General features: G+C 43.1%; 1 protein-coding gene across 2 annotated transcripts; it reads right to left on the reverse strand.

Moving 5' to 3' along the window:
- Positions 1–6,235: 6,235 nt before the first annotated feature.
- slc22a17 (solute carrier family 22 member 17) lies at positions 6,236–24,683 on the reverse strand. 2 transcript variants are annotated; one of them, XM_082546418.1, is made up of 10 exons: positions 24,125–24,683; positions 22,084–22,644; positions 17,500–17,603; positions 15,587–15,741; positions 15,048–15,213; positions 14,477–14,601; positions 10,786–10,891; positions 10,340–10,563; positions 9,560–9,671; positions 6,236–8,058 (listed from the first exon to the last, which is right to left on the reverse strand). In XM_082546418.1, exons 2-10 carry the CDS (start codon positions 22,555–22,557, stop codon positions 7,782–7,784), a joined length of 1,743 nt encoding a protein of 580 aa, XP_082402544.1. In that variant the 5' UTR covers positions 22,558–22,644; positions 24,125–24,683; the 3' UTR covers positions 6,236–7,781. The 2 variants fall into 2 exon arrangements, with proteins under 2 accessions (XP_082402544.1, XP_082402545.1); XM_082546419.1 differs by lacking the exon at positions 24,125–24,683 and adding an exon at positions 23,680–23,842.
- Positions 24,684–25,576: the final 893 nt, after the last annotated feature.

Genomic DNA, 25,576 nt, shown 5'->3' on the forward strand with positions numbered 1-25,576 from the left:
GATTCCTTCTGCCGAGCTTAAGTCAAAGCAGGCACTCCATACGGCCACAGCCCCTCTCAACAGTGACGCAAACCATCGTGTGTGTGAGCGCGTGAGTCCTTTTCAGTAATCATCACAGCCTCTTGAGTAAAAGATCAGTTTCTGTCATTGTAAAGATAAATACCTGATATGATCATGGTGGAGAAATCGTTTGAATTCACAAGTGTCTGCTGCTGTCACCAGGATCACAAGAAGTATTTCTTCACCGTGCAAAGTGTGAGACTGTCTACACAGTGATAATTTCTCTTAGACTTAGAGAAGGAATCTTCTCTTCCAAGACCCCTGCACTGTATAACAAGACTCTTTCAACACTTGAATGCTCCACATTCAAGGGCCTCACCTCAAGTAGTCTTATTAGCCCTTACATAATGTTCCCTGTCAGTTCCACACTCAGCTCTCAGCTGTCCTGTACTGTTTGAAGGGTCAGCTAACATGCTCTGATGTTCTCCTTACATCAGCTACCTTGGCTGTCTGCTTTATGTACAGCAGCTTCAACTTCACCTTGTAATGCACCTGAGTGATGATACAGTATACAGTTGTTTGGAGATAATACAGGATGTCAGAACAGGGACTAGGAGTGAAGGTTGTCAGGTCTCCAGTTTTCCAGTGGAATTTAGCTGCTTTAGGCATATTAAATATTTCCTTTTTGGGATGTATTTCATTTACATATCTATTATTTTCTTAAACACCAATGACATTAGATACTTTATGTAACCTTTTGTTGTCTAAGTCTTCAAGAATGAAAACCCCAACTGGAACACTAGGTGATCAGAATATATTATTTTTGTTTATCAATATTCTTACCAAGTCTTAGCAATTAGGGAACTAAGAGCACATCAAAAACTTGCTGTTTTTTGAAAGTCCTTATTTTGCCATCCTCCAGATTACAGGGTTATGATCTATGATGAAGTTTGGAGGCTTAAACCCTAACAAACTTTGCACAAACACAAACACCTGCATGACATTTATACTGGCAATATCTAACTCACAATACCAACTCTGAGTATCCATTCAGTTATTTTTCTTTAACTGTTATTGATTAAGAACAGCAGGTGCATGAGATCCCAGCTTTACTGGGTGAAAGGCAAAATCTGGATGGATCACCAGTCCACCACAACGCTAACACAAAGTAGTCCAACTGCAAGTGGTGTTATCAATCTGATCCCAAGTAAATACAGGGCGAGTGTTGCCAATAACAATACAGATAGCATTATTATTGACTACTAAAGGCAGCTTGTGTAGGGCAGAGCCATGTGAAGGACTTATGAGAAGAATTATCAATTTGTATGCCACTGTCATTTTTACTTTTCACAATATTTGCCAAATATTCAACAAATAAACTTTTTCATCTTTTGCCAGATAAAAAATCTGCTATAGTACATCCTACAGAAATGCACTGCAATTGTTTGTCCATTTGGAAGAACTAAGTAGTGAAAAGAAGTGAGCAGTGGGAATGTGCAGTCACTTTATGAGGTGATAACGTGGTCCTGCGCAGGTGGAGAGAGGATGACAACCCGTGTTCCCCATCTTGCCCTGAGTTCTTCATAAGACAGCGTTAACAGTGTATGTTTAGAGCAGCACTCTAACCTTGAGGGCATTGTTGCACTACAAGGGTGGAACATACCAATCTTTGTTAAGATCCTCAACCTCAGCTGTCATCATAGGCCTCTGGTGCCGGAGATGTCTGTCTGCAGAGACAGACTGAGCCAGGTGACGTGCTCAGAGACGACTGCCTTTCTGCGGCTGCACTGAGATGCATGTGAACTGAGGTTGGGTATGACAGAGTATTAGGGCCACATTAGTTAGAAAACTATATTGCTGATCATTTCGAGACTAAAGTCGAAAATGTATTTTGAGAAAAAAGTTGAAATGTGGAGATTACCTTTGTTGATTCAAGAAAAAATTGCACACTTGCTGTACACTCTACAAAATGCCTTGTTTAGGTGATTTAGTGAAACAAATCGATCCTCTTTATTGGGTGTAACCATCGACAACCTTTCATCTGTCCATTATAATCCATTCCAGCTTTTATGGTTTTAAAAGCAGGTCTGTTCACAAACCAGAACCTGATCAACAGCACTGCATCCCATCATATTCACACAGTTTCTAAAGTTGTATTTTGCCATTTTGATACTATAATGAAAGCCATAAAGGCTGATGCTCCACACACTCAATAAACTACATTTATTGCTCTTTTTTTAAATTCAGCATGACAGCTGTTGTAGCTGTGCTAAAGTGATTGGAAAGATATTTTTCTACTGATCAAGTCAGATTAGGAAGCAGTGTTTCTTTTAAAACCCAAGTGTTTTTGTTCTGAGAAATGAAGCCTGTTCCACTCAGCAAGCTGCTCTGCTGCACAGCTCAGCCAGATGACAAATGCATTTAAGACCGCAGTCAAGCCGACAAGGGCTGAGGCTCCATCCAGCCAAATGCATTGCTTTTTTAATCAGCACAGGTATCAATTAGCCATGATGAACTTTGAGAGGCAACACAAACACTGTCTCTGTCTCTTTGGTCGACATTCCACAAAAAAATCATTCACGTGTCATTTGAAACATTTATGATCAGTTTCAGAATTAAAATGTGTTTTTCTGTTAGTACACAAGACCGTTTCTAATGGGTCATAACAAAAATCTTTTGATTTGATTTTCCTGTTACTAACATTAAATACTTCAATGTAAAATGTGTTTGTGCTTTCAGAATAAATTATGATTTTAAAAAATGCTGTAACTGATAAGAGTGGCTCACTCTTGGAACATCTCCATCTTGTGGTCACAGATTGCATTTGTGCTGATCTGAGGAGGAGCTTTCTGACAGATTTGTTGATGAAATAAGTGGAATATTTGGTCCCATGCACATCATAGGTCTACAATAACAAACAGTTCAAATTAAAATAGCCAGTTTGCAGCTTTAAAAATCAGTGTTTTATAGTAAAAATGAGAGTTTAAAAAGACTTAAACTGATCCATCACCCTGTCCAGACACCTTAAAGGACCCAGAGGATTAACAAGTTGTTGAGAGGCTAGATGACGATAGCTGTCACTGTCCAAGGAAACAACTTACAATGTGCTAATTGTGAATAATGTAAAGGGATTTCTTAGCAGGATCATGTTGTATCACTTGAGAAAGTCTTTCAATGCCACAAATTCACACCTCGGGTTTAGCTTTGACCTGGCCTCCCAACAATGTCTCAGCTGTCTGCATGCTTCTTTGTAGCCTTATACATGAAAACACTGCATTGTGGTATACTGAAGAGAGGGCTGTGTTTGACTTGGGATTTTAACAGATGTTGAGGGTTTTTTTATTTATATATATTTTTTCATTTTATATGTTTAAATTTTCATCAGGCTAAACACACTAATAGGAAGAATATCATATCCCCAGGCAAAACGAAGCCCTGAACCTGCATTCTCGCTTTAAGCCACCAGATGGCGATAGCCGTGGTTGCAAAAAGACTTGGTCCTGTAGACGTCTAAAGGGGAGAATAGCTTTTCTCTCTTGACCTCTGTAAACATTTTCCTGCTGAGCTGACCATTCTTCCAGAAGCACATGTGTGAGCTCAGACTCTGACACTTGATGAGAAGGCCTGGCTCGCACTCTCCGCTCTAATTCATCCTAAAGGTGTTCTGTCAGGTTGAGGTCAGGACTCTGTGCAGGCCAGTCAAGTTCTTCCACATCAAACTTGCCTTAATGGACCTTGCTTTGTGCACTGGTGTGCAGTCGTGTTGGAACAGGAAGGGGCCGTCCTCAAACTGTTCCCACGAAGTTGGGAGTATAAATTGTCTAAAATGTCTTGGTATGATGAAGTAGCAAGAGTTCTTTTCACTGGAGCTGAGGGATTAGTCCAGCTCCTGAAAAATATTATTATTATTGATGCAGGAATAAATAACAAGTTACCGTTTCAACGAATTTTAGGGTGTCTTCCTCTCTCTTACATGCACATTTATTAAAATTATTACAAACATTATTACAAACCGGGGGGAGCAGCACATTTTTTGGGGGGGTGGGCATATTTAGAAGTGAGGAAGTTGCACCTGGACAGGTTTGGATGGGTGAGTGAGAGCTGCTGCTACCAGATGTGTCTTAGGGCTGCAGGAGCAAAAACTGCTATTCAGAAGAGAAAGAATGTGTCATTTCACTGAAAATTACATTTTACACTAATAATTTAATTTCTCTGTATTACATTTTAAATGCAAGTACTTCCAGTTGAGTTTGCACTCTTCGCACTCTTTGCAGTGTCAGATGGTTTACAGAAAGACATGACAGTAAGTGACCCAGCCCAACTTCTGTAAAGAAGAGCAAAGCTAAGACCTTAAACATTAAAAAAGCCTTTTGATAAATTCTTTAATGGTTCATCGCTGAGGAAATGCCTCTTACGTTTTTGTAATTCTCTTTCACACCTTCACACGTAAAATAATAAAAACAAACCTGAGAGATTTTTATTATCAACTTAGAATGTTAGTTGTGTCCGATGCTTTATGAGCTTTTGGACCGTAGTTCTGACACGTCTGACTTTCAGCAGCTCTTATTCACTGAATGAGCTGTTGCCATTCTTCCTTTCACTGAAGCGTAACTCGAGCTGGCTTTTTGACGATCTCCTTGCTATTGTCCTCGATGACAGATAACTCACAGAGTCTCAGTGATGCCTGTCAGAGATGCCCATCTAGCAGTTATGAATAAAACTTAAAGTCTATTCACAGCTTTTATCTAAAAATTGTACCATGTATACCAGTGCGTACATTTTAAAGTTTTTTTCATAGTAGAAGTGAATGAATAAATACAGAAAATGTAGATGATAAAATCGACATTGAATAGCTTCTGATTCCATTTTATTTGCTTTCCTTTTCAGATTTTTGTAGGAATTTTGGCTTCTTCTAATATTCTGTTATCATTTTTAGTTTGCATGTCCTGCCTCTAACTAAAGAAGACCAACTATATACTGCATAGACTCATAAAGACCAAACCCTTACACTATAAAGTATATTGTGTCTCATGCTATCATCTTATGTGCCCTTGCTACTCGTTCTTTCTCATCATAGATGGGTGGTCAGCCTCCTGGAGAGCGTCGCTTCTAAGCCAGCTGGCAGATCAGATTTTCAGAGACGGCGAGAGGTCTTTCCAAAACAGATCAGAGAGATTAAACAGCAATTCACACTGAGATATGATCAGGCCACCGCTTTATGTGCCGTCACCCTTCGCAAAATATAGACCCAGCAGAAATAGTCATGTAGACTGATGAGTTTACATTAATGGAAAAATGTTTTATACCTATAATCACATCATTCAGTTAAACATCAAATTTAAGACTGTGTGTGTATTTCATTGTTTTTCTATGTACCGAGAATGAAAATCGCACCAAATGTCAGAACAGTAAGGCTGAAATAATCACTCAGTTTTCACTAAAGACCATCGCTTTATTTTCACGACTTGATTACTCAGCCACTTATTTAATTTGCTTAGTCAAGCAGCACAAAGAGACAACATCTGTTATACAACCCTGCGTATAATGGGGATTACAACGATTCATTCATATTTTAATCAAACTTTGTTTGCTTAGGTTAGCTGATAATCCTTTCTATCCGCATTTCAAGAAAATCAGTTTTCCACACATCCATTTTACAAATATGCCTCCAAAATGTGTACAGAATAGGAAACGTGGATCATTGGGGTATTGATTTGGATATAGATAAACCCAAAAAGCCTTGTTAGCAACTGTGACGGGGAATATGTGAATAATATGACTTTAAAATCACCAAGAAACCTCTAGGCCAACTAAACCCAGAGTTACATGACCTCTAAAACATCATGGAGCACAGGACGAGGACAACATGCATGAAAAAGGAGATGCTGAAATTCCTGCAGAACAAAGAAGAACGGACAGGAAGAAACTTTCAAAGTGATTCTTCAAATGAAGTGTATACATCAAGGTTGCCCGAGTCAAAACTGCTCACATCATACGTTTTTTAATCAGTTTTATTTGACATGAAATCAGGCTATAGTTAATTGCATCACACTCATCATTGAACACATCATCAATGTTGTCAGACATAACATTATTCGACCCAAGTTAATCATAGTGATAATAATTATCAGTGTATAAGTGTTAGGATTTGAGTGCAACGTACACAGGAAAAGAAAAAAGATGTACCAAAGGCTGACGGGGAAAGAGACCATCAGCTGAGGTGATACGGCGTGATACGGCTTCAGCCAGCATACTAGAGACTGAAAACCTCGCAGGAGCGTGCTTGAGGAGGAGGAGGAGTCGGGGGTTAATTTGGAGCTCCGGGGCCCTCTGCAACTCCCATTCAAATCCAACGGAGTGTAATCATCAGGTCCTTTCTCCAGCATGAATAAACATTCATTTAAAAATAACAGACGACCTCCATCATAACTCCACGTTCAGCTTCAGAAAAAATAAAGTAAGTGTGCCGTTTAAAGCACGTTTAAAAACTTCTACTAGAGTTTGTGGTACCCGTCTGTTCTCTTACAGCTGAGACTGGTCATCTAGAGACGTATTGACTATTAGCTTCTGAGGACATACATAAAAAAAGCCCTTCAGTGATTTCAGACATGCAGATAGGAATGTTGTGACGGTCAACAGCTTGACTGTTATTGAATAATGACACCAGAGAATGGAAGGTTCATTCCATGTCAACCCAGTTTAGCTTAATGCTTCTGGATAATTTACTAATTAAGCTTAAGAACAACATAAATATAAACAGACATATAAACACCGCTGGCTCCAGGCCAGAGTCAGTGAGTGGATTTCCACCATTTGTTCTCTGCTCAGAGAAGTTTTAGCCTTTGTTCCAAATATTTATAATAGCTGACTTGTTATTCCCTTGATTTTGAAGACTTCAATCAAATGATTCAACATTATTTAAAAAAAAAAAAAAAAAAAGGAAGAGAGAAAAAAGATTCAAAGTGCTTTTCCTCACTGCATAGCAAACTGTACTGTAAGGATCCAGCCACAGGGTCTGCTTTAACACAACTCAGATGCCCCAGGAAGTTAAAGAAACTAACTCTAGAGTATTTACAAGGCGTTTAACCCCAACAATCCTGTCAAGTGTTACATCACACGTCTGAGAACTGTGGTTCCTCCTCCGCTCGGAGAGCTAGACGGTTTTACGACAAAGGTCACAGAAAATGGTACAAAACTGACTTTTGTACAGCTCTGAGGACATGTTGTGTCGTCATACGCAGCAAACACACGCAAAAAAAAGAAAACAAACACATGATTCCAGGTTAAAACAAATGCTAGGAATAACCGATGACCACTCTTCAAGTCAAATGTGCTAAGCAGCTAGCATCTCTGTGATGGACACACTCAGGATGGAGGATGGCGTGCAGCAGTGGGTGCTGGTGTGTTTCACGCGGCGGGGGCGGGAGCCGCCGTCCGGCCAGAAAGAGATGGAGATGCGTGTGAAGATTGTGTGTCTTCACAAGGACATTAACACACATCTGAACGGCGGGAAAAAGAGAAACACGAAGATGACGGCAGCTCCACCCAATCGCTAACGTCTGTAGCGATGATATGTTAAAAAGCTGAAAGTCTGATCGCTGTCATCAGTGTCGTGGATGCTGATCGGTGATGATCTGTTGCAGCCCTTTTCTCTCCGTCGCTCTGGGTTACCTATTAGGTTTTTATATTGCTTTGTCTGTCCTCTACATGAACATGATTGATGAAAAATGTCCTGGCTGTAAAAGTGAGTGGTGTTAACAGAGTCCGCCCCTCTGTGTATTTTAGGTCTCTGGGTTGGGGGTCGCCAGCAGCGGCACATTGTCCCGTCTCCTCCTGCCCAGCGGGGGGCGTCTGTACTGCTCACCGTCGGCCAGCGTCTGGGGCAGTGGCTTCCTCTTGCTCTCGGGCAGCAGCAGGATGGACAGCACGGCCAGCAGAGCCAGAGAGGAGTAGACGACGTGGTGCAGGAAGTAGCCGTAGTGGTTTCGCAGGTCCATGAGAGGGGAGCTGAGACGGCCCACGCAGCCCAGAGCGAGCACGGCTCCTACACCGCTCCCTCTGCACACACACACACACACACACACACAGTTAACTGGCAAGATTTACTTACACTTAATACAATTTCTGCTTATCTTTTCATCAATTATCATTTTTAATAATAATAATAATAATAATAATGGATTGCATTTATATAGCGCTTTTCTAGGCACCCAAAGCGCTTTACAATTCCACTATTCATTCACACACTGGTGCAGGCAAACCACAGTTGTAGCCACAGCTGCCCTGGAGCAGACTGACAGAAGCGAGGCTGCCATATCGCGCTATCGGCCCCTCTGAGGAACACCAGTAGGCGGTAGGTGAAGTGTCTTGCCCAAGGACACAACGACCAGGACAGAGAGAGCTGGGGGATCAAACCGGCAACCTTCCGGTTACAGATGAGCTTCCCAAAACCCCTGAACCACAGTCGTCCCATTTTTCCAGTTTTCTTTAATGGTAAACATGGTGACTCAGTTAAGCCTTTTGTTGATGACTCTATAACTAGGTTCAGCTGTTGTGTTAGCCCAAGCTTATTGTAGTTAATTACAACTAAACTAAATGTGAAAAAAACATTTTAAGTCAAAAATAAAATAAAAAATTTTGAAAAAGAATCTAAAATTAAAATTTTGTGAACTTAAAAACTTCTTAGTTTTAGTATCTGTTAGTTTGGCCAAATTTATTATCCCACTTTGCCTCATGAGGCTGCCACGCTCGCGATTATTGAGATTTTCAAACAGTGTGTTTTTTGTTATGCCTGTACTGATGTTCCTAAATCTTGCCTCTGGTATGACACATTAATACTTGATAAATAAATAAACAAATAAATAAGCAAAAAATAAATAAAACTAAAGGCTAAACTGAAATGACTAAAGCTGCTCTGGAAACCAATTAAATTTAAGTGAATTAAAACAAAAAGTCAAAAACGAAAGAAAAAATATTTACAAAATGCAAAACGCACAGCTATAATAACTATAAAGATTTGATGAACCCAAACTCATTAAAAGTCTCAGCTTATTACATCTGTTACAAATAATGATTTTTTTTAAGGGGGGACCGATGCGTCCTTTTCAGGCCTCGGGGAGGTTTTCGGAGCAGGTCGTCCTTCCCGTCGTCTGTTGGGCGCTGATTGTTTTGCCCTCACACAGAGTTAGAAACGATGCTTGTTTGTAGATCTCACTGTACTTCAAAGTATTCTCATCTCTCTTCTCCACAAAGTCAATTATTTTCTTAGATAACAGATCGATTTTTTTATACTAAATCTGGAAAAATACTTCCATTGTTTTTGAAACTCCTCCTACTTAGAAAGACAGCTGTTGTTGTGGTATCAAATTGTTTAATTTCCTCTCTTTAATATTTGCTGCATTTCACATGTTGTGATTCATTCTGGCAGCCCGCACACGCTCTTACTGACAGAAAAACATCAACGCCTTCTACGCTGGCATTTCTTTTTCACCTACACTACAAGAAGGACAACATCGTAGTAAAAGAGCTGCAGAGTGACTGTAGAGTGCTGCTGTGTTACCTGATGATGGTAGGCATGACCTCTGCAGTGAAGAGGATGCAGAGGGAGGCGGTGGCTTGGGAAGAGAAGAGACCCAGCACTGAGAAAATCGTGATGGCCGTCTCACTGAGATCTAACAGGGGGGAGGAGAGCAGGGATAACCTTTGAGGTGTAGCATTTCTACCATGCATCTATTATGACATTAGTTTTTCTAATTTATGAATCAAACTGCAACATCTTGCTTCCATGAGCCTTTGCAGATCATAGGGACCAATAAACATCCACTGAGAGGATCCACAACACTCACCACTGTCCTCTCAGGCTTTGATGCATGATTAAAGCTCAGGGCCGGACACAGCTTTGACTTTGCTGTCACTGCAGTGTCCTACATAAACTGAAAGCCATACTCGGTTTCAGCCACAAGGGGGAGACCAAGATTTGGGCAACAGCAGATTTTCCATAGACAATGTTGTCGAGGGGGAGCAAAAATTAAAAAACACAGGTCGGGTTTTTCCATTAACAGGGCTGAGTGGTTTGCTCCTAATACACTTCATAATGCCTGAAGTGAGAGCAGTAGGATGTGTGAGAGGGATGGATCCAACATGGCCCCAGAATCAGCATCAACTTAAATTCCAGTCAGGATTTGAACAAACAAAGATTTTAATCCGAACATAATGGCTCTCTAACAACAGGGTACTGAAGTGAAACTGTGCCCACCTTGACTTTTATTAATAGCCTTCCTTACTTGACTCTAGATTTACTTGGAGAAAACTATTCTGCTACCAAGTAAAGCCGGCTTACACTCCATGAGTCCCAGGAGGATCAAAGAGGCCAGCCCCGTCATCGTCATGGAGAGAAGCAGGATGCCGCGGCGACCGCACCTGTCTACGGTCATCCAAAGCAACAGCCAGGCCCCACCGCCTGCACACACAGAGAGCAGGTACGTCCAATAGAAGCTGGGGGCGGTGCCCCTGACGTCACCTCGGAAAGAGCTGTAACAGTGACTAATGCCGTGAGAGATGAATCTGAGGGAGGAAGGGCAGAGAAACAAAAGAGTAAGCACTCGTGTTTCCAAACAGGTTTTAAATAGAAAAGATGAGCGAGCAAAGGTGAGTCTCGCAGCACTTTAAGCATGAAATATGAGGCAGCGGCAGCCAGAGCTGTAAATGAGACACTGCGCAAACACAAAGGAGTGACTCCAAACTGCTGCGTTGCTGAAATAATGTCAGGAGTGTGAGATGACTTACGAGGTGAAGCCGAGCACGCACATGTTCTTCCAGATGTTCCTGCTGTGGAAGAGCTCAGGGAAGGACAGGTGGGGCTTTGAGGAGGGGGCTGGCTCTGAATCCAGCTCTGCAGAGGAGAAAAGAAAAATGGCAGTCGGGTAACACAGACAAGGACGGCCTGACCTGGTTGCTCGCTGATCAATCGCTCGCTGTCAGCTTATTACTAGGGGGAAAAGAGACGTGCAGGAGGACACGCGTGGAGTCTCAATCTGGCCATAAGGAGGCCATTTAATAAACCGTACAATTACAGTAGGAACCACAGTGATGTGTTCATTACATTAGCATTTGTAAGCTGTGCAGAAATGTTTAATAAAGGATCCAGAACATGAGACAATTTAACTGTAAGTCAACAGCCAGCTGTGAGGTTTAAGAGGAAAGTCTAAGAGAAAATGTCTCGTTGATGTCAGAGATCAGAGGAGTTCAGCCAGACTGCTCTGAGTTGATATGAAGGAAACTGAAGCTCAAATAACCGCTCATTACAACCAAGGTACGCAGAAGAGCATCTGAATACAGCTAAGAGCAGCAAACTGAGATTACAATTGACAAAGCTCAGCAAAACTGCCTGCTCTCATGGGACGGGATTTCTGCCGTCACATACAGAGGGACGTGTCCAAATTTGATGTAAACATATACACATCGATCCGTCCTGCCTTGTGGTGATGATGTAATGGTGTAAAGGATATTTTCTTGGCACACTTTGGACCCCTTAGTAGCAAGTGAGCATGCCTGAGTATTGCTGCTGACCCCGTCTATTCCAGAGTGTCTGACGGCTACTGATGGCTGCTTATCGCAGGACCACGTCACAAAGCTGAGAACATCTGAGAACGTCTCAGACTGGCTTCCTGAACATGAAACATGAGTTCACTGTCGTTAAATGGCCTGCACAGTCACTGCAGTCTAACAGACAAACATGCACGTTTGGCTTGTGGTAGAACTGGAAATTCGCATCATGGTTGTGCAGCCGACAAATATGCAGTTATCAGCCAATCAGGAACACTGAGTGTGTAAAAGCATAGGACTAAGTGGAGAGAGAAATTCAAGGCCTTTAATGGATCATATGAAACAAATGAAACATGATGTTCTTCATCACCTCATACTGCTACACTTTTTCCGACTGCAGCGAGACCTCACTACAGAACTGTGTCCTTGATCTGTGTCTGCCGCTCACAGACGTCAGCTATAAAAACATACAGGGAGTGCAGAATTATTAGGCAAATGAGTATTTTGTCCACATCATCCTCTTCATGCATGTTGTCTTACTCCAAGCTGTATAGGCTCGAAAGCCTACTACCAATTAAGCATATTAGGTGATGTGCATCTCTGTAATGAGAAGGGGTGTGGTCTAATGACATCAACACCCTATATCAGATATGCATACTTATTAGGCAACTTCCTTTCCTTTGGCAAAATGGGTCAAAAGAAGGACTTGACAGGCTCAGAAAAGTCAAAAATAGTGAGCTATCTTGCAGAGGGATGCAGCAGTCTCAAAATTGCAAAGCTTCTGAAGCGTGATCATCGAACAATCAAGCGTTTCATTCAAAATAGTCAACAGGGTCGCAAGAAGCGTGTGGAAAAACCAAGGTGCAAAATAACTGCCCATGAACTGAGAAAAGTCAAGCGTGCAGCTGCCAAGATGCCACTTGCCACCAGTTTGGCCATATTTCAGAGCTGCAACATCACTGGAGTGCCCAAAAGCACAAGGTGTGCAATACTCAGAGACATGGCCAAGGTAAGAAAGGCTGAAAGACGACCACCACTGAACAAGACACACAAGCTGAAACGTCAAGACTGGGCCAAGAAATATCTCAAGACTGGTTTTTCTAAGGTTTTATGGACTGATGAAATGAGAGTGAGTCTTGATGGGCCAGATGGATGGGCCCGTGGCTGGATTGGTAAAGGGCAGAGAGCTCCAGTCCGACTCAGATGCCAGCAAGGTGGAGGTGGAGTACTGGTTTGGGCTGGTATCATCAAAGATGAGCTTGTGGGGCCTTTTCGGATGGAGGATGGAGTCAAGCTCAACTCCCAGTCCTACTGCCAGTTTCTGGAAGACACCTTCTTCAAGCAGTGGTACAGGAAGAAGTCTGCATCCTTCAAGAAAAACATGATTTTCATGCAGGACAATGCTCCATCACACGCGTCCAAGTACTCCACAGCGTGGCTGGCAAGAAAGGGTATAAAAGAAGAAAAACTAATGACATGGCCACCTTGTTCACCTGATCTGAACCCCATTGAGAACCTGTGGTCCATCATCAAATGTGAGATTTACAAGGAGGGAAAACAGTACACCTCTCTGAACAGTGTCTGGGAGGCTGTGGTTGCTGCTGCACGCAATGTTGATGGTGAACAGATCAAAACACTGACAGAATCCATGGATGGCAGGCTTTTGAGTGTCCTTGCAATGAAAGGTGGCTATATTGGTCGCTGATTTGTTTTTGTTTTGTTTTTGAATGTCAGAAATGTATATTTGTGAATGTGGAGATGTTATATTGGTTTCACTGGTAAAAATAAATAATTGAAATGGGTATATATGTGTTTTTTGTTAAGTTGCCTGATAATTATGCACAGTAATAGTCACCTGCACACACAGATATCCCCCTAAAATAGCTAAAACTAAAAACAAACTAAAAACTACTTCCAAAAACATTCAGCTTTGATATTAATGAGTTTTTTGGGTTCATTGAGAACATGGTTGTTGTTCAATAATAAAATTATTCCTCAAAAATACAATTTGCCTAATAATTCTGCACTCCCTGTAGTTCAGTCTTATTGTTAACTTTGATATGCCAATCATGTGTAGGTGGTGCCGTGAAGGATTATTTTATAGCATGTCCTTACAGCACATCTTTATCATCTTGTTGTGATAAATATAGGTCAGAGTTATGTAAGCCTCATCTAGCCTCAGGTGCTGAGATACTTCTCCAGGAGAGAAACACGGCCAGCAAATACATTCACACCATTTCTCTTTAAGACTTGTTGCTACATGAAACATTTCCGCACGTCATCAGTATTCCTGAGTGTCCTTCCTGCTAGCGTGACAGCATTACAGTAACCACCCAAATAAATCCCCATTTTAATTTGATCTGAACTGTAATCACAACAAAAGGGGATGTTCTTTGATCACTTTATCTGTGAATGAGAGCTCGACATAAAAGAATATGGACAAATTTAGGTTAAAAGCTTTGTGGGGGGGTTTAATACACTCAGAATGGAAACATAAAATGTAGATTTTGCAACTATTAACAACTATCAACCTCAGTACAGCTAATGCTAGCAGAACACAGAGGTCACTGAACAGTGCAAAGTTGACACTACGTAGCTGGAAACATTTGACATGTAAACAGTGGCAGAGCTCAGTGGTCGCCTGGCCTTAGGCCATCTTTTAACAGCAAGTCATTACGTCCCATTATGTTTCCATTTTAATGCAGGAACCATCCGCTCTTAATAAATCATGAATAGTAATTGAGCATCATTACCGCTCTTGGAAGTGGTGCGTGAGAGGGTCATATACATTGAAACACACGGCCACAGTTATTCCATGAATAATGCAGGCTTCGTAAGCCGAGCGCCTGGCGCTGAACCCTGCAGTGAGGTAAAGTGGGAATTTGTTCTCCGTTTACAGAACGAGGATCTAACGTCAGTGCTGCAAACACACCTGTGAAGCTCTCGTCGTCCCTCACGTCTCTGTTGGAGTTTCTTCTCTCGCTGAATGCATTCATGTCTGAAGATCGCTCCGACAGAAGGAGCCAGCGAGGAGATTCTGGAAACACCCCAGGAACTCTGCAGGAGGAGGAGGAATATACTTTAACTCTTTGATCTCAGGTGACCTTTACTCAGCACTAAAACTATTTAGAAGCTTTAAGGTTTTGTTGCTTTCACCTGAATTTGCTGCTTCAGTATAAAAACTAACCAGCACGGGTCACAAAGAAGCAAAGTTCTATAATCCTCTCTTATTAAAACCTGCAATTCGCTGCCAGTAATCTTTTTATAATCTCTGATAATGCGGTATGTTACCCAGATCTGAGAGGGACTGCGGACCTTAAACAAAGGAGCTCTAATATGTTCTGACACCAGCTCAGTGTGAAAAGGGGATTGGAATCAATACCATCTAACAAAGCTTTTAATAAGTCAGCTGGCATCAAGGCACTACGCAAAACCACTCCCAGGTTCCTTCATGATTCAGAAAGTAAAAGCCTGAGTAAAAATAACAAGAGACACATTCCTACCCGTAGCTGAGAAAGAGTGTTAGTGGGGCGGACCCAGCTCCCAGCAGGCCCCTCCAAGATTGGCACCCGAGGGCCACGGCCAGCAGCAGCAGCTCCCCGGCTACAGTCGTCAGGCCAGCCAGCGTGGTGGCCATCAGCCTGAGAGACGGCTCACACAGCTCCAGACCTGAACAAACAACACAATGTCAAAGCTAACTAATCTTTTATTTACACTTTTCAGATTCTGAAAGGTTAAACATTAAAAAAAACAAGAGAATATAAATATCATGTGCCCCAAAACTTGGTTCCATTGAAATATAATGCAAGCTAGAAGAAGTAGATTTGATCACTAGGCCTCATTAGCGGCACAAGGAAAAGGAGAGAGGAATTACTGAATTGAGACTCTCTGAGATTTCAGGTGAAGTTCAGGTAGGTGACTGTACTGTGGAGGAAACCATCTGTGCATGACTGTTTGCATATTACAGTGTTTGTTCCTGTGTGATGATCCGTGGGTTCTGATGAAACAAATGACGCCCATCCTTCAAGGCTGAAACACTCACGGGTGATATACAGAGTAAGATAGACTCCCGCGCTGGCCGCCGCCAGACAGAAACGCATGACGATGAAGACAGAAGGATACGGGGAGACACACACGAGCACCCCGAACACCACCGAGAGGGTCAGAGAGGTCAGAAGGGTCTTGGACCTGCCCAGCCTGCAGGGAAGCACAGAGATACAGACACACGATTAAAACTCAGCAAAGTAAGCAAACACAGATTCAAATTAACAGGGATAAATTAAAACACATGTACAGGAGCAGATGCACAACAACAAATCACACTGTACATGCTGATAATGCAGCAGCTGCTCGTGTGCTTAAATATTAACACGGAGAGGGAATAGAACAGAAAATAGGACAGGAGTCTACTGACAGGGAGCCACCCTTTGAAGTCTACACTTTTACAGCATCATTAAGCATTAATGCTGCCATTATACTTCCAGTTTCATGTAGTTTACCAGACAAACAAATTAATCAGAACAATTTAGAGCTCGCGAAGAGTTTAGAATAAAAAAATAAATAAAAGAAAGAGCCTAAGAAATGCTGCAATCACAGAGGCTTAGGGAAGCTGCGTTTCCAAAAACAGCTCAAGTGGAAAGCACGACTGTTCACTAATGAACGATTAGCCAGTTTTTGTTTGCTTGTTTAGTTTCTAACATGCAGCTTAGCAATGCTCCCTTTTCTTCTTCATGTGCCCCCAAGGAGGCACCATTAATTCACCGGTCTAAACAAACAAATGCTATGCTCAATTGGTCAGCAAATTAATGAGAGCTGTTAGCTGTGGCATCATCTCCCTCGCAGTTGCCCCCAAAAACTAGAGCTTCCCCTTCAAACGACACACACTGGTTCACTTATGTGACTCATCCGAGGCCACTGAGCAAAATAAAGCATGCAAATTTAGCATAAATGTATTTGCCATTAATTGCTTGTGGGAGGTAAATTGTTTGTAATACAGCCATGAGATTTTCTTGAGTAAACAGCAGTATTTTTCCTCCATCACAAATTATATCTTACTGTGATAAATAAAAAGAGTTTATGAAATGGCATTTGGGCTGTTTGATAATAAATTTCTCTTTTGGCCTGAGGCCACAACTTGCTGTTGGATAGAGGAAGCACTGGCAGGCCACAGTAAATCTATAGAAAATTTCATTCTGCAAACCGTGCTACTTTTTCTGAGTGTGTCTCTGTGTGCTGCATGACGACTGTGAGGTAATGAAACTGCAAAGTAAGAAGAGGACAGAGAATAATGAGGAACAAAATGATCTGACAGCACAGATGTCTGCACACAGACGGGCTGGCTTTTATTGGAACATGTTCCCAGGAAGCATGCCCATGTGGGCCCACGGAGGGTAACTGTGGGTGAACTGTGGGGCTGTGCACAGAGCATGCTCACATTTATTGTGCACAGATGCCACAGCGGTGTTGTCCTTCAGGCTAGTTCATGGAGGTCACGGTTCAGTTTTGTCCTTTTGGGTCCCCACTATGGACACCCCACAGAAATGGGCCCCTTGTAGGTTAGCCCATAGCAGTTTGGGGTCCCTGTAAAGGGTTTTCTGTGAGAAACCCATAGTGGGCCTACAATGGGCCCCATTGGATGCTCCTCTCTGCTAAATGTGAGCAGCCCACAGTCAGCCCGCACTATGGGCTGCTTCACGGTGTCCAGATGTGCCCTACTAATCACCCCAGTACTCAGCCCACAATGGGCTGCCATTGTGTGCCGTGTGGGTCTGTCCACAGTGACCAAACAAGAAAGGCACAAACAGTCTCTCCAAACTGCCTCAGTAACTTATTAACTCACTTTTTGGCTGTATGTGTTCTCCTTCCGGCTGCTGAGTGTTCATTCCTGATGTTTGCTTGCCATGAAAAACAGACCTGCAGGAAACCCTGATGGGGGTGTGTGTGAGCATACATTACCTGTCAGCGGCGTAGCCCAAGCAGAGACAGCCAGTCAGGACGCCCAGGATGAAACACACCTCCTCCACTGGGACCAGCCAGTACTGACCACACACCAGATCCCACTGTGAAGGGAGAGAGGTCTTTCAGTTAATATCCAATCAAGTTAGCAACAAGCAGTTTCATTTTCTTTGTAGATGGTTGGTCTTCCATCATTTCCAACAAAATCTGCAAAGCTTGTGACTGTTTGGTAACTTGTAACATTTCCTAATGGGCGTGACAGTAGACAGCCTAGCCTCCACTGAACTGCAATAAGCCTTCTCTGCTTTCTTCACATGCATTGGGTAAAAGGCCAACTTTAAACAACATCCTGCAGAACTACTCAAAATGTGGGACAGGGAGACAAGAAATAAAAATGGTGACATCTGGTCAGCCTGGGCAGAGGTGCAGAATCGCCATGTAAAATTACTGAAATAAACTGTTAGAAACAATGATCCCATTATTGTCCATTTTGAACCCAACTCCAAAGCAATATATTTATACACCTCACAAGTTCAGGGGACTGGTTGAATGCATCAGTTGTCAAAGATTGCTTCACTGCTGATATTTTGGGGGCATTTAGCAACAAGACACCTTGTTAATTATACTTTGCCCACTTAGTGCTTTGTCGCTTTTACAGTTTCATTTGGTAAATAATTGGCGTATTCAGCAAAACTGCTGAATGGCAGCACAAGACAGTACCTCCTTTTTTTCCTCCTGTCCAGTTGAGCTAAAGATGAATTAGGTTTGATTAATGGTTAGTACTGTACAACATGGCACCGGTGTGGAAGTCTCAGATTTATAAGCTGAAAAGCAAAAAAGATTTTTGCTTGTATAAAAGTCTCTTTCAGTGTAGTTTAGAGAAATCAGCCTTTGGCTCCTTCAACTCTAACATCACTAAACACTTTCGTAATTATTTGATGGGCTCACTCACTAGTTTCAGGTCATTAGAGGGAAAAATGCTCAGCTCAGGGATTAATAATTAACCTCACTAACCAATGGATGACATCGAGGTGACTGCCACCATCTTGTTTGTGATCTGTGTTTTTCTTTAACCCCCTGATCATTTAACAGCATGTTATCCCCACATTTGTTCATTTAGAGGCTGCATAGTGTCTGCCATCTACTGCAGTGTAAGTATAAAAATAAAGAACATCAGCCAAAGTAATTAAATCTAAATTGTTCACATCCCTCGGTAATAACCACCACACAGCAGTGGAGTTAAAAGTGGCTACACCACCCTCAAAAGACAGCTCAGTAGCACAGTCTAATAAAGGGAGCCAGTACGCTTGACTTACTAATTAATAAATGTGTTATTTGACTAATTAAATTAACAAAGTCAGAGATTTTAGTTTACAAAAAAAAACAAAGTTTTTTTCTCTGACATTAGTTCTGGCCCATTTATGCATTTATGCAAAAATGATATATACACTCCCTGGTGTAAACACAGCTGTCTTACAATAGGGATGAAAAGCCCATTAGACAAATACTAGAAACACAGGAAGATGTAACGACATTACACACATGCATGTGTGTGGTCACGATACATATAGTGGGTGTATTGCTATAATCACTCGTTAGCACCGCAACAATAAAATGGTACGAGGTTCACTGAGTGGATTAGAAAACAAATGCCCGTGTGACTGCATGAGTTAGCCACACAGAAAGTCAGCACATCTGTTAAAAAGGAAATAAAAAAATAAAGATCTCTGCTGTCAGATCCGAGTTTAATCACATTAAGCCGACCCACTGATTTGCATTTACAGCTGAGTCCTGCTAACGTCGCTTCCTGTTGGCTGCTGAAAGCAAAATGGTTTTAATGATCTAGAGGGAGACTGAGCAGAGGGCCGTGATTTTTTTTGTTATTTAAGCGGCCTTACATAATTGGAACCCGTGCACAGAAACATAACATCAGCTGTCCCGTTGCTGAGACGCGCAGTCACAACAGTGAACACCATGCAACTCGTACGCGTGGAAAGCTGTGGAAGACGAGGATGAGGCGAAAATGCGCACAAACAAGTCCTGAAAGCTACCAGGCTGGTTTAGAGAGAGAGAGAGAGAACCAGAAAGCAGCAGGTTTGTGCCTCCAGTAATAAACAAAACCTGCAAGCATGTCCTCATAATATCAACATGAACAACCGCTCTAACAAACTCGCAGCTCACACGTCACAAATTCATAGTTTTACATTAAACCAAAGACAAAGGATGTTAAATATCACTGTTTTATATTTCAACAGGCATGGCAGTTTGTGTGCATTAGTTTACAGATCTACAGCATAGAGGTGGTAAGTAAAGTTTGCCTGTATTAAAGTGATGGTCTTTATTGACCCGTGGAAGCGATGAGGCTGATCAGAGGCGGTCCTGCTTCCTGCTTGCCAGACTGCCAGCAAAGCAAAGCAGCTCTGGAGGAACGCTCAATCACCCTCCAGCTAGCTGATGAAATATGTTAGCCTGACTCTAAAAGCTCAGGGACAGAGAAGACTACAGGCAAACACTTCTGCTAAAGTCTTCCAGTGTCTTCAGCTTGCTGCAGTGGTATGGGGTGGTTTACAAGCAAGCTGCCCTTACACCATAAATTAGAGCTGGGTGTGGTTCCCCACATGTGGGCACAAAAAAAGAAACAGGCCAAATAGTGATCAGCCTGGTGAGAAAGGTTAGCTGCCATCAAGGACTGGGCTGACAGTCTTTGAAACAGAGGTCTGGGTGAAAACGCACATCAGCGTATGTCAGAACATCACACACAGAGTGCCTGATATCAACAAAAACAACCGAGACAGGTAGAAAACAGCAGTGGTGCCGATGACTGGCTTCATTGTTGTGAACAAAACGAGCGACATCAGTGAGAAACAAACCTCCACTAGCATAATGAGCCACAGTTCTTTTTAAAGGACAAATATTATCATATTCCACTGAAGATAATCTTTCAGCCTGCCTGCTGGCTGTGTACACACAGATTACATGAGACACAAACTGCAGTGTAAAGACTGGAAGTTGTTCTCACAGCAGTGAAACAAATGATCAAGGCTACTCAGTTTTAACATCATAAACACTTAGAAAATGCACTCCTGTGCTTGTGCACGGCTTGTTCCGTCAACTTAACACTGGATTATAATGTTACAGCATACAATACGCTGTAATAGCCTTAGTTTCCAATCATTTTCTTCTCCTTCTGTGGCAGAGTTAATGTGATTGTAAGCAGGGTCTGTTCTCCTTTAGCAAGGTGTTGATCTCTGACATTCTAGGCATGGTTCTCTGAAGAAACATGTCTTACAACATGCCAATATGACGTGGGTTAACACACATTTCTGAATGAGTCACCGGATTGTCGAAACTCACTTTGCAACCATCATGTCAAGCAAATTGTAAAAACCAAAAACATCAAGGTGCTCTTCTCCTCATGGCCAAACTGGTCAAATGAAAGAGGAATAAGCACTGGGTGCTTAAAGATCCACAAAATGGGCTTTGATGTGTGAAATTAGCACCTTTGAGGTCTGACCTCTGACAATTCAGACAACACATCCCTGAAAGCCCTCTCTCTCTCTCTCTCTCTCTCTCTCTACCTTGATGGCATCGATTGAACTCACATTTGTCAAAGACTCCGTGTCTATTACCCATCTTGGCTCAACAATCCTCCACACGGCCAGAGCTGAATGAAAGTCTGATGATGCTGTGACATCATAGCAGTGGCCAAAACTCATCCCTAGCAGAGCTGCGAGGGCTTCGAAATGATACCAAACTACTCAGCTTTACCAGTGATTCAACCAGAGAAGGATAAAGACCCAGAGAGTGAAAGTGCTGTACTTGAACACGAAAGAATCGGTTAAGCAGTATTGCATAAGGAGCAAGAGCAGACTGGGATATGCTGTACACAGGTTATGGTTACAGTTATGACCAATCAACAAGCTCTGATTTCTTCACACACATGCATGAAGAAAACCTGTGGTGAGAATAAAGCAGACCTCTGAAGGGTCAAAGTTTCTGCTCCGGGCTCTACAACCTTCTGTTTGGCATTTTTTCAGAACTAAGCTGGTTCAAAGGGAGCGGTGCTAAAAGTGTTTGTTCTAGATAGAAGATAAACTGCACTGAGGCCAAGTATAAGATACGGAAGGCTTCTTTTTTAACATAAACCATGCAAAGCTACTTGAGGAGGCCCGGTAAAAAAAATCCTCCGAGCATAACCGATCCATTTAAGTGTGCAATGCTGTCAACATCATGCTTTGAAAAACGGTGAAGGTAAGAAAACAGAGGTGCCATTTAAAGTTAACAAGACGACACATTTTAAAAAAAAAAGTGATCCTTCAGAGGAGCTGGCAGGAGACTTTTTGTCCAAGTCGTTAGTATATGTGCAGCTGTATCATAGTTCTGCAGGGCATTGCAAAACAGTGAGCATTCATGATCTGCAAGGCTATGGTGAAACAATATAGTATGAAAAAGGTTTTTTTATGATTTTAAGGCTCTTAAGCTACACCTGAAAAGAAGTTCATCTTCCCTTCACCAAGCTAAAACAATCATCCAGGCCAAGACCATAATTAGAGAGCTTCAAAGGATCCCACAGTAAAGCTTTACCTCAGTGACGATGTTGTTCTTCAGCCCCTCTGTGACATTGTAGTCCCATCCATTCTCGCAGTCCACCACAGCAGACTGACTGCTATTGGTATACTGCTTACACTGGGACGGGCCCCCGCTGTCCCCGGGCCGTCGCCCTTTCTCCCAAGGTACTGAGGCGTTCAGCACTTCAGGCGATGGCAAGGGGCCTGGCAGGTGGCAGTGGTGGTGAGGGGGGAGGGTGATGAGAGGGTCCGAAGAGAGCAGGAAGGCCAGGAAGAGGTTGGGCAGGATGGAAAGCGCAATCAGCACTCTCTGCTTCTTCCGGCCCAGAGCCAGCACCATCACTTCACCGGTGGGGGGCAGCGAGGGCGGCGCGGGGATCGAGGAGGAGGATGGCGCTGGGGAAGAGGGCACAGGGGAGGAGGGGAGGGATGGAGGGGGAGCTGGGCAAGGAGATGGGGAAACTATCGGCGGGGAGTCCGGGGATGTCATTGCCGCTGGAGTACTGAAGGCAGAGGACCAGGATGGAGGACGGTGAGCAAGCTGGTCCCCGGGCAGAAGAGTAGAGCTTCGGTAAAACTGTGTGAGCAGAAGGTTACTCGTCATTATTACAGATCAAGCACCAATATGGGACACAGATATGACGCTCTGACATGTCAACACCACACAGTCCACTTAGCTGCTTCAGTTTCAAAGCTAAGCCCATCTTAATAGAACAAACGCATCCACTGTTTATAGATAATAGATAGAGATAATGTTATCTGCCAGTGCTGCTGTGATATCGGAAGAGACTTCCTTTCCTGTGTTACAGATCCTCTCAGAGCTCTCTGCATCACGCAGCAGAGTAGCCACCACTTTGATATCATTAATATGTAATATTCACCCAATTTTTCAATATCCTGCCCTAAACATTAGCATCAGCTCAAGAAATCCAGCACTACTCAGGCTCTACCAGGAATTCTTCATCAATTCAATTTCCAACAACACGAAAGAGATCCTACATTTCCCATGATGCAACTCGTAGCTGCTCTCATCGCACCTCCAACTTTCTGTTTCTGTCTTTGAACACAGGCCCAATTCATGACAACCCCTGAAGGTATCACTGCATGCTAGTTTTGAAGTGATCACAATGTGTCTGAGTGAAACAGCAGCTCTGGTGGACTGCACGCTGCATAAGCTTTGCAAAGTTTTACGATGACAGGTCAGTGAGGCAGTGCACTTACTCCAGCCACTGCATTCGTATTTATGTGACATCGTCAAACAAAACCTAAACGCTCCGTTTAACCTGATACAATCAGAGCTGTGGGTGTGTGTGTGTGTGTGTGTGTGCAAACACCTGTACAGGAAAAGAACGAGATTCTTTCAAAACAAAGCCTGATTATCACGAAGCCAAGTATGTCTCAGTGTGGGATTTTTAGACAAAACCACCAATTTTAATAGCATCACATTGAGCTTTAAGGAAGTATAATATATATACTCATTACTATTATAATCCATAGCATAAGAAATGTCAACATAAGCCTCTAATTAGTGTGTAGAAACTGTCAGCTACTGGCTATAACACATTTCACAGGCTTTGTGATGCCAGTCACAGCCTGACATGTTGTTGTTTACCCTGAGCTAAATGGAAAAGCGGTGGGTGTTCTCAGGGACCCCACTAGCAGCCCTGAGTGCTCCCCCTCAGCAGCAGTCTCCTCTGCAGGTGCACATGGTGCCCCTCCGTGGGTCAACGTCATCGTGTTTTCCTCGCACAGGGCCAGGAAGTGTTGCTAAGAAAAAAAGGAATCCCACAGGGTTATATAAGAGCTTTCGCGCGAGGAGGGGAAAGGACACGGGGGGGAGGGGGGTGAACAAAGAGGGAGGGGGCTGGCTGGGCTGTACGCCGGACAGAAGAGCAACGAAGCAACGAGGGAGAGAACAGCAGCGTGATGTAGGGGCGTTAGAGCAGCTGGGCCGGGCGGACTGAGCAGACACCTGCCCCGGCACTCTGGACCAGCACACACAGCCAGTGTTACACACCCCTGTGCGGCCTCAAAACAAAGCGCACACTGTTACTCACCCTTTAAAGCGACGCTAACTGTGAGCCAAAATCCTGCCACCCGTCGTCTCTCTGAAACATCCCAAACATCGCGGGCTTAAGAGAGGAGGACAGCGGATGAGTTTCACCGCGTTCACACCGTCTCCTCCGCTCTGTCTGCCACACAAACAGACATGTCTGTCCCGGAGAAGTACCGCAAGGCTCGGATGAACACAATCGTTTGCCTTTGACACAGGCAAGGACACCGGACTCTCCGTTAGTCCCTAAACACAGCCAACGTCCCTCCGCCGCGTGAGCATATGATGATGCCGCCGGAGGAGGGGTTGATGCTCCGCTTGCTCCTTCACTCCCACCGTCGGTTGCTGTGTAACGGTGTTGTTTAGTCCAAGTTTATCCCTGCCGACATGACACAGAATAATTCAACAATAACGCACAACTGTGCCCGGCATCACCTTAAAGGGGCAGGCGTCGGCAGGAAGTGGAGCGAAGGACAAAGACCGGGTGGAAAACTGCGGAGAGCCGTGTCTGTTTAAAGGGCAGTAGCTCCGCCAGCGGCGAGTCTCACTTCGAGAAGAATCGGCAAACATCGCCAGAGCGACAGCCCCCCTCCCTCCGCCCGCGCCACTCAATCGAAGATCGTGTACAAGGAATGAGGCGATGACTCAGCAACAGATTTAGCCACATTGGAGAAGGATTAGTTTTATTAACAAATGATTTTTTTTAAGCAAAAGCATGAAATTATTAGAATCAGTAGTTGTTTTAAACACTTCTGTTAGGAATTCATTTATTACAGGGTTAATTAATGAATCACTCGGATAAAAGTCTTACCGGGAGGAAACTTGTTGCTCAGTAAAAGTAGCATACAAAATCAGCAGCGGAGTGAGATATCTGTTTATGAGTGCTCTCTCTCTGTCTCCTGCAGAATGCCTGCATGGAGCTGCCTGCCGCATGGTGGAGCCATAAATCATAGAGAAGAGGCAGGTGTGAGACAGCGGCACGGCTACAGAGCTGCTTTCAGGTGAAAAAAAAACGAGAGACAGTCCATCATAACTTATTTATGATATAATTTAAATGTGCACTCACTCTAATGGTTGATAGTCCAGAAGAAATCAGTGATCCACCATATTATCTTATCCTATTATCTTATCACAACAGATTTCATTAGTGCATCCACATGTTTCATCATTACTCCTGATAGTTTTAATCTGCAATAGAGGACAAAATATCCATTGGCACACAGAGATAACAGCACTTTGTGCTGTGTCAGCCGGTAATGACTGAAAGGCTACACATGATGGCACCATCACGGTTTGTTCCTCTGGTGATGCAGCAGCAGCAGCAGCCCGCCATTAGTGCAAGAAGTGTGACTTCAGTAAATGTCACTTGATGCTACTGTAAATGTAAAGAAGTCTGTGGCGATGCTTTAAACAGCAGGGGTTCCGCTTTATTCCAAGTCACTTATTCATGCCATGC

Source organism: Aulonocara stuartgranti, assembly GCF_965226115.1.
Source record: "Aulonocara stuartgranti genome assembly, chromosome: 9".
NCBI lineage: Eukaryota > Metazoa > Chordata > Actinopteri > Cichliformes > Cichlidae > Aulonocara > Aulonocara stuartgranti.